The sequence below is a fragment of the Coturnix japonica genome, chromosome 2, assembly GCF_001577835.2.
Source record: "Coturnix japonica isolate 7356 chromosome 2, Coturnix japonica 2.1, whole genome shotgun sequence".
Classification (NCBI taxonomy): Eukaryota; Metazoa; Chordata; class Aves; order Galliformes; family Phasianidae; genus Coturnix; species Coturnix japonica.
Window position 1 is genome coordinate 65,337,733 of NC_029517.1, and position 10,205 is coordinate 65,347,937.

At 43.4% G+C, this 10,205-nt stretch overlaps 1 protein-coding gene across 1 annotated transcript; it reads left to right on the plus strand.

Moving 5' to 3' along the window:
- Window positions 1–480: 480 nt before the first annotated feature.
- On the plus strand, window positions 481–9,917 carry LOC107309667 (mis18-binding protein 1-like; the record flags this gene model as incomplete). Its single annotated transcript, XM_015854649.2, has 2 exons — window positions 481–3,836; window positions 4,427–9,917. Coding segments are annotated over 2 exons (3,390 nt in total), but the record flags the coding sequence as incomplete, so codon positions are not given.
- Window positions 9,918–10,205: the final 288 nt, after the last annotated feature.

The window sequence follows — 10,205 nt, forward strand, 5'->3', positions numbered from 1 at the left end:
GGGCCCCGTCCAACCTGGTCTTGAACACCTCCAAGGATGGGGCATCCACAACCTCCCTGGGCAGCCTGTTCCAGGGCCTAACCACTCTCCTAGTGAAGAACTTCCCCCTAACATCCAACCTAAATCTTCCCTCTTTAAACTTAAAACCATTTCCCCGTGTCCTGCTATTGTCAGCCCTTTCAAAGAGTTTACTCCCCTCATGAGAGTAGGTTCCCTTCAGGTACTGAAAGGCTGCAATGAGGTCACCCCGCAACCTTCTCTTCTCCAGGCTGAACAAACCCAACTCCCTCAGCCTGTCCTCATAGGGGAGGTGCTCCAGCCCCCTGATCATCTTTGTGGCCCTCCTCTGGACCCTTTCCAAAATCTCCATGTCTTTTTTGTACTGAGGGCTCCACACCTGGACACAGTACTCCAGATGAGGCCTCACAAGAGCCGAGTAGAGAGGGACAATCACCTCCCTATCCCTGCTGACCACCCCTCTCCTCATGGAGCCCAGGATCCCAAATCTCCCTGGCGCTGCGTGCGCTCAGTGCATGCCGCGGGGCGGAACCGGAATCGGGCCGGACCGCCACTACAGCGGGACTGGGAGCCGGGGAGCGACGGAACGGGACGGCCCAGTACGGCAACAGCCCACAGCCCCTCGCCGCGATGATCCACACGCATCGCCGCGGTGAGATGCCGTTCCAGGCGGTGTCGCTCAGCTCCATCCCCGCGGGCACGCTCATCCCGCTGAAGGACCTGCTCCGTGGCGGTCCCTCTCCGGGCCCCGTGCTGCAGTCCACGCGGGAGCCGCTGGAGATCAGTGAGAGCCGCCCCGGGCCCGGTCCGCCGTCGCCGAAGCGCCGCAAGCGAGAGCAGCCCGGCCAGCAGAGCCCGGACGCGGCCTTCCTCAGGATGAAGAACGAGGCGGGTGGCAGCTACCGCATCATGACGACCGGTGGGCCCGGGCCGCATGTTGCGTACGGGGGGTGGCGCGGGGCCCAGGAGCCGCCCGAGAGAGAATTACCCTGCATTCATTACCCCCAGAACCAGGCTGTGAAAATGCAGAGCGTAGACCCTATTGTACAGAAATCTACCATACTGCAATCTCCTCACAAGTTCTTCTTGTATATAAAGGAGAAATTGAAGCAGAAGCAGCAGCAGCAGAAAGATCCATCGTTTTCAAGCCCAAACAAGCAGAACATTCCTCCTCACCCAGCTGCAGAAAAGCTAGTGGTCAAATCTGCTTTTGGTGAGCTGCTCCCAAATGCTCAGGCAGAGCATGTGGCTGCTGATAAGGACAATGAGGATAATTTCCTTGTGGAATCAATGGATGCTGGTGATGAAATGTTTCTAAATACAGTAACCAGTACTGTGGGTATCTGTTCTACCACTTCCGACCCTGGGGATCAGTTAGAAGGAAGATATGGAAATAGAGAAGCAAAACGTCCTGAAATTCAACAGGAGAAAGGACGGTTGCAGTCAAACAATCAGCGAGCTGAGCACAGAGCAGAAAAGATACTGAAGACTGCAACTCAAAAACTGCACTTCTCTAATGTTGTGCTCTCTAATCCTGAAGCCTGCGTGCCAAGGGAGTGGAAGCAGAAAGAAAACTGTAATAGCCCTTTGGGTAAACCTCGGGCAGATCAGATCGCTGTCACTTCTGACAAAGAGAAAAGAATCTGCCTTTCCAGCTGGTGCATTAAAGTGATGAATGCTTACACTGCACTCTGTGTTGAAGGAAAACGAAAAGATATGAAGGATATGTTGTGGCATAGTAACGCAGTTGTAGAACGTGTAGCATACAACAAAGTTAAAACATCATCTGGCAGTATCTGCTTGCTACAGGGACTAATAGATTATGCTTTGATGAGAAAAGAAGGATTTCCCCATCAGTTCATAAAAAGATTTACGTTTGGGTTTCCTGAAAGGTGGGAGAAATATGCTGAGGAGTTATTCAAGGAATTAAGAAGGAAAGATCACGAAAACAGGATTAGAGAGGATGAAAATGACGAGAGTGACTCAGTGGTGGACACAGATGAGATGCAAAGTGCAGAAGACTCAGCAAGAAATACAAAGAGACATGAAACAAGGAACACTACATATGAAGTGTTACCAAGGAAAGATGAACACACTTATCAAACACCAAAACACAACCCTGTACCAAACGGCTCCCAGGGGATCTACACCCGTAGTGGCCATCTGGTCAAACCACCACTCAGATTCTGTTGTGGGGAGTGTGAGTTTGTGGATCAGGAGCAGAAAGGTGGGATGGATTATCTGAGCTTGATGTGTAGTACTGAAAACCCCAAAAGAAAGACCATTTCACTCTCTAAGATGAAGGAAAGAAAGGATTCAACAAAGACAGTGGAAGAAAAAACAAAAAGCCAAGATAAAGGGAAAAGCAAACTAAAAAGAATAAGTACTAAAAACAAAGCCACGTCCACTGGAAGCAGAGAGGCCAGGCGCTTTATTTCAGATTCTGAAAGCGATCATGCAAGTGATAATAAAATAAAAACGAGGCTTTCCAGTACGGAGACTTGCTTAAATACTGAGCGTATAAACATGGGAACAAGGAGAGAAAAGAAAAGGAAAAGAATAAGGACAAGGAAAAGACAAGGAAAAGACAAGGAAAAGAGAAAAGGAAAAAAAGTGCCTAGAGGTCAGAACACATACTCCATAAGGTCAGCCAGAAAAACTTTTCAAGATAAGCCTTTAACAGAGGAATCTTCAAGCAAAGATGGGGATGAGGAACCCGGTGATTATATCCAACTGAGTGTCAAAGGGAAGAATAGACCTTTTTTGCCAAAAGAGGTTCAAGACTCTGCATCTTCGTCTACCTGTGAAAGGCTGCAGGGCAGCACAAGTGAGGAGTCGAGCAAACTCCAGGCAGACACACACTGTGCTGCCACCTCCTGTACTGCACAGCTGAGGCAAAGGATCCCTGCCTTCATCGAGAGTTTTGATTCCTCTTCAGGAGAAACCTCTTCTGATGAGGAATATCATGTAAAAGAAAAGAGACCAGAAGTATCCAGTAAAAAAGCAAACGGTGATGTTTGTAATACTGCCAAGCCTTCAGCAGCAAAACCAAGTGAATCCGTGGGGGACAAGGAGCACAAAACACTCGCTTTTTTTTCAAAGGCAGCTGATGACTGGTCTCAGAAGGAACTGCAGAAGCTGCACAGGGCAGTTGCTTCGTTTCCAAAGCACAAGGATGGTTTCTGGGTGGAGGTGGCCATGGCTGTCGGGTCTCGTTCTGCTGAGGACTGCCATCAGAAGTACACAGAAGAACAGACAAAGGCCTCCAAAAGACCTGCTGTAAAGAAAGCCACATCAGAAAAGCCAAAAAAGAAAGGTAAGGCAAAGCCAGTCGCAATCACTGCCAAAGTGGGAACCTTCAAAAGGAAGCAGCAGATGAGGGATTTCCTGGACAATTTGCCCAAGGATGACCAGGATGATGTTTTCACTGCTACGCTCTTTCAGAATAGAAGAGTGAGGTTGCCCACGTTCCTGGGAAGCCATGATGATGATGAGGATGACTTTTCACTTGCAAACAACCCAATCACACCTTCCTCAGCTGTCTTCCCTCTGCAGAAAACCCCTCAGTGTGAGCACATCAGCCCTGAGATGCTGGGACCCATCAAGAGGAAGGACTGCGACAGACACGTGTTCAGGATGCAGAAGACTCAGGGCTACAGGAGCAGCCGGGACAAAGTGAAGAAGCAGCAGGCTGCTGCCCTGCACGGCACACCAGCTTCGAGCAGAACCACATTCACCTTTGATAAAAAAGCGCAGCAGAGCCCTGCTGTGGGGCAGCTCTTTGTGGATGAGGCAGCAGAGACATCAGAGGAAGAACAGTAAGTTTCCTACTTTTCTATTTGAGCTTCTGGTGTTTTTTATTTGAATACAGGCTTTTCTCTCAAAACAGGAACATACCCAGAGGGCAGTGAGGCACTGGCACAGCTGCCCAGAGAAGCTGTGGTGTCCCATTCCTGGAGGTGCATGGGGCCAGGTTGGATGGGGGCTTGCGCAGCCTGAACTGGTGGGTGGCAGCCCTGCCCATGGCAGGGGTCTATAACTCAGTGGGCTTTGAGGTCCCTTCCAGCCCATGTCATTTCATGATTCTATTGTTCTATTACAATAAATGGAAACAAAATTTGTTTTTGTGCAGTCAACTCTCCAGAAGCACAAATCCAGACTGGGTCTGTAGGAAAGACTAGGTTCCCTCCTGCAACTTATGCCACAGTTACAGAGGAAGTCTTTATCAAAGACTACTCAGAGACTACTCAGTGGTCTGCAAACCACTTGAATGCTTTAAGAGACTTCAGGGACAAGAAAAACAGGAACAATTGTTATGGAGAGGATACTGAGAGGATGAATACATGCAACCCTGTGCTGTAGCCCATCAGCTGGTATCTGTTAACCTGTAATTATTTTTCCTTTACAGGTCATTCTCTCACAAGAAAATGAGAAGTTGCTGAATTCAACTAGCCAGTTCACCCTGACTGAAGTTTGATCCTAAAAGAAAAGGCTGTTGAGACTACGCTTAAAGTTTGTCTGTGCTGTGCTTGCTTCTTGTGTAAAAGGAAAGCGAGATGACAAAGCAGGTAGTGTTACCACAAAAAATTTGGGTCATGTTTTTAAAAAAGGGGAATGTCTATGGACTTTCTTGGTGGCTTGAAAGCCGGGGACTCATTTAATCACAGAAGCAGAAAACGTAATGCGCTAGTAGCTCTCAGGTTCTTTTAGACTTCTTTATTTTGCATTTACATTGGAATTGTTTGAAAACATGAATCAGAAAATTACACTGCAAAAACCATTCCTTCAGTGACAAGCACCTGTAAGGAAATGAGACGTGCTCTGCCTGTAGCTCCAAACAGTTAATAAGTGGGGCATGGAGAGAGGAGAAGGCAGCAGACAGGCAGCTGCTGATTCAGACAGAGCATAGAATTCCAGCATGATGAAGAAAGTACAGGAGTGGTGGCAGAGAAGAAAGCTAATTGTGCAGCGTGTATGGGGATGGGGCAACATCAGGTTATAGCATTGTAGGGAAGCCAGGAGCAGCTGCTGCCAGCAAAAGAAAACCTAGCTTTCTCCTTGGCTGAAAACTTAAATATCAACACCCTTTAATTATGCATAAAAAGATATACAAAGCTAGCAGCTTTAAAGTACTTTTATTAATTGCACCAAATGTTAGTGAAGGACTGAATTATTCATAGTTATTGTTCTCAGGGGTTTCTTGATTAAGGAAAATAAGAATTTGATGTGAGTATCTCGTTTCATATAGCTTTCTCAGTTTCCCTAATCCAAGAAATAGGGATATATTTTACATGTCAGATCTGCAGAAAATGCATGTATCTGCTAGTTCCTTAGCAACCTTCTGGGATATGCCTGCATCTACTCCCATAAACGCTGCATGTTGGAAACTATCTCCAGTGGCTTTCCAGGGATCAGTAGATATTGCCACGGTTGCAACACCGCTCAAGTTCAGCTGTAGTAAATCATTTATTTACATACAGGATCATTGGTGTGTTTTGGGTTGTTCTTGTTTTTGTGTTTGTTTGTTTGTTTGTTTGTTAACAGTGTCACTTGAGATATAACACGTAAACATAATTTACTGAGATCCCTCTCTGGATGAAGAGGTATGCTTATATTTTTGTTTCTAATAACTGGAAACGAATGAGGCTCATTGAAAAGTGCAGTTATGCTCATCATAGCCTCGGTCCTCTTTCCTCTCGGCTTTTCAGATAGAGGTAGGAGTTATAATTAGCACAAATTTCTGGAAGGCAAGATTTGAAGAGAACACTATTTCTTTATAGTTTGTACTTTTTCCTTTTCAAAAAGAGACAGTCACTCCTTTCTGTACGTATGCCTTATATCATGGTGATAATATTATTTATAGTCCATCTGAACCTTATCATACCACCTTGTTCTTTGCTAAATTGCATACAGTAACAGACATGAGGCAAAAGACAGCTCATGTGAGTAATTTTACTCATGCAAGTAGAGGATACCACCTGCAGCATGGATTAAGAACACTTTGCTTGAGGCAGTGTTTTTTACAATTAGAACTAGGCTCGGTGTTTTCCATGCAATCAGGAATATATGGGTCTGATCCAGTGGCTCACATAGAGTATATGCAAATCTTCATTGCTTAGCTGAAGGGCTTCTATTCAGCTGTTTCCTGTGCTTTTGCCTTATCAGTGGCGTGTGGACACTGAATGTGTTTTGGTATCATTACTCGGTGTATCCAATGAACATTCAGGAATATTGGCTCCATGACTGTGGACCTCTTTACTCCTACTGGAGTTGATGGAGTTTGTTTGTGGCAAGTGAAAATCTGTTTTACTTGTGTTACTAAGCAGCTGGGGGGGAAATTATCTTTTAAAGCCATAGAAGGCTTTATTCTTGCCTTTGTTGAGTCAAATAGGTACATATTTTCTCAGTGTTATGTTATGAGTTAATGGTAGGCCATAGTACTTTAAGATACTTTTAAGTGTGTTAAGATTTAGAAAGACTTGCACTGCAGTTAGGACCTCTCACCCAGGTGGGAGCCTTTCCAATTCAGTGGTGTGCCAACTGGCTGCATGTTGACTTCTTTGGCACATCTGCACCATGCAGTGATGCAGAGCTGGTGAAACTGATCCTGCTCTGAGCTCTGTGTCCACACTATGTGTTGCAGTGTTACACTGAGGTATTGGCTTGGCATCCAGCAGCATTGTATTGCATAAGTATTATCCCATGTTCAATCTGTCTACATTTCTCCATTGTCTCTGACATCTCTGCCAGATATACTCTGTGATGGATTTCATCTTCATTATTCACATATGCTTCTGATCATTTCAGCATATATTCAGTGCCTCAAAAAAACCCTTAAAAAGTCCCAGTCAGTAATAAGATAAGAACTTTCAAAATGTACTTTGGTACTTATGTCACATGCAGAAAATTAGAATGATTGGAAGTTTTTAAGTATAAGAAAACATTTTCTTGCTCATACTGAGCACAGCTGACTCCTGGTCTGTGACTGACTCTTCTCAGGTCCTACTATAGAACAAATAACAGCAACAATAAAAACAAAAGTCTATTACTATGTGTAGATTTACTGATGTTCTGAAATATAATGGGATCAATATATAACTCTTTTCCCAAAGGCAAATTGAGGGCAGCTGTTATTCTACTGTCAATGTCAAAGTACAAAATGAAGGAAATTGTGACTGAGATGATCCCTAGCAAAACCTGAGCTCCATAACAGCACTTGGAAAAACATCCAAGTTAGCCAGAAATGTGGTTGGCAATATTAATGGTGTATGTAGACTGTTTGAATTAGAGTTTCTCCTGACTGTGTTTTCACATTTTTTGCCTTGTTGCATTCCATCCAGAAAAGAATCTCATTATAGACTTACTGTTTCTAGCCAGTCACTGGAAGTCATTGCCTCCAAGAGTCATGCGGTTTCAGGATAGATATGCTCAGAAGTGGGTTTCCACTAAGTGGAGACATCCTGTGTGTTTGCACAGAAGTCAACCACAGCCTTGTGCTGCTGTGTCTTGGGAATTGATATAGGATTGATCGACCAGCTTTGCCCTGAGTAGGGATAATCATTTGCTTCTTAAACTTCCATCCAGATCTTTGGCAAGCAGAAAGCCTGCAACAGTGCCAAACCTGTAACTATTTTACTAACAGTGATGACATGTATGCCTGTTCTGCACGATCCTATTTTCTTGCTTCTGTTGCTGGCTCTGAACAACTCAGTACGTCAGATAATAGAGACCTCATCCCTGCATCTGTCTCTCAGCAGGATGAGCTTTAACCTAGACTTTGAGCAGGTTTTAAAGAGGAAAGGAAAAAATACATCAAAGCCACAAAAAGGAAAAATACACGTAGAAGTACTGACTTTGTAGATACTGCAGAAAAAGGAACAGCATATGATGTCTCACAGATAATGAAGGCCACATCGCTGCAGTGCCTAGGGACCATGTCAAGGTGGAGGCCATCTTTGCTGTGAAAAGCTGCCACGAAATCTCAAAACACTCTTAATAAATACATGTGTGTGGCATGTCACAGCAATCATCTGTCTGTAAGGGTCTGACATCTGCAATCATGTTCTCAACTCCATCTGACTCAGTTTGGTTCTCTTCTATCCCAGTCTTCACCAATGGATCTTTTCATAAATAGCTGAATTGACTGAAAATAACAGAGTAGTCATTTTTGCTCTCACATGGGGAGAGGATAGTGTATGCAGTATGTTAATTTATTTTAAGAAGCTTTCATATCTTCCCCTTATATTTTGCACCCTACTTTTAAAAACATGCCTGGAATTCATTCACTATCTCCAGACAGAGGGCAGTGAAACAAGGACCATTTTTCTATGCTCAGTTGCAAAATTAGTGCTGTTAATAGGATTCCATAGTAAACTCAGTTCATCTCACTGCTTTATTCTCATTTCTTTATAGATGTAATTCACTGATGATGCATTTGTGTATACAGCTATTCAGAAAGACACACTTATGCATAAGGAATTAAGTTAGCTAAGCTATTCATCAAGTTGGTGACCTGTAGATGCCATGTGTAACTTATTTGAAATTCATTGTGCTTATCTTGATAATTTCTTACCTGCTTTATTTGCTAAAATACACGTTTTTAAATGACCAAGCAGGGAATATATGCCCATCTTTCTAAAACTTTTGTCCCTTCTGTGCAACAGCAGCTGCCTGCCATCTTATTGTTTTTTTTGTAGCTGGCAGGCTTTTTGGGTGGTAGCCAACGATTTCGTGTGGGGAGTGGGACAATTTGCATCTGAATGGTGGAGGGCAAGGCTGGGCGTGGGTGTGCTCAGCAATACCAGGTGAAACACTTCCAGCTCACCTGGAGTCATTAATTCGATAAGAAGTTAATTACAATGAAAGGGGAAAACAAACTTCCATGTAACAGATGGCAAATTTTTAGTGTAATGGAAATCAAATGGAAAAATTTTATTTATTTTATTTTTTTTCCAAAATATCACAATAGTGTGCCCTAATTTGTAGAAAAATTCTGTCATCTTGGTATATACTTAAGCAATTGCGTATGTTGTTTCACTGCACTGACTCTGTAATGCTTTTAGGTACCTATTTTCTATAGTTTCAGACATCTGCAAGTTTTTGATCCTAAAACTTTTCATCAACATGTAGTTTTCCTGGCTGATTGTTTGTGGCTTGGTTCCTTAAGCATTTCCCAGTTATCTGTGTCCATTAATCACTCTTTTTGTGAAGAGAGACTTTTGAACCTGAGAGTTCAGACATCAGCCAAATTGCAGAGCAGCAGATGCTTTACAAAAACAGACAATCCTGTCAGCTCCGCTGTATGGAAAAAAAAATCATGGCAAATGTAGTCCTTTCCCAGTGCACATTGTTGGCCTGGAAGCTGAGAAGCAAAGGCTGGCTGGCCAGGTGGCATGCAAGTATGTAGCTGGCCAGTTTACATAGGAAATAGGCCACATGCATCCTTCCACATAGACAGTAAGGCAGGGTGAAGATAGGAAAAAGAGAGAAAACTATCTTGAGAGTGGGCATGAAACTATTTCCTTAACACAGTAGGTTTGTAAAAGGTAAGGAGCAGAGCTCAGCTATCATTGATCAGGTGTGTAGTGGAGGTATACTTAAGTAAGAGAGATTCATTAATTGCAGTGCTTATAAACTGTAAAGAGAATTGTGAGGTACAGTACCTAATTCAGAGTTACTAAAAGAATGTTTAAAAGATTGAACTGAATTTCCTTGTTATGACGATGAATGTTCAACATTGCTTAGCTTGGGGGGATCCTGAGTTTTAAGGAATGGTCAATGTTCATTAACGTTGTTCACAGTGAAGCTTGTGTAGTCACTTCTGTTGCTTCTATAGGTCTGGACAGTGTTTGGTATCGACTGTTATAATTGATTGGTGTTTTAAAATAAATAAAATAAAAAAAAGAATATTGTGAGAAAAATTATTTCTAGGAAAAAAAGAAAATACCTATTTGTTCCCAGTGCATTTCTGTATTCTCCTTTCACAGATTTGAGTAGGTGGTTACATTTTACTTCAGAAAGCCTGATGGTATCAGACTAAACAAAAGTATGTTGTGAGGTGGGCAGAAGAATAAAACTGCTTCTGCTTGCAATGATGGGTCTGATCCTACATCAATGTAACACTTTCTGCTGAGCTAGAATACATAGAACGTTTGATCAAAATCAAGGGCGCCCAGCTTGGATGAAAT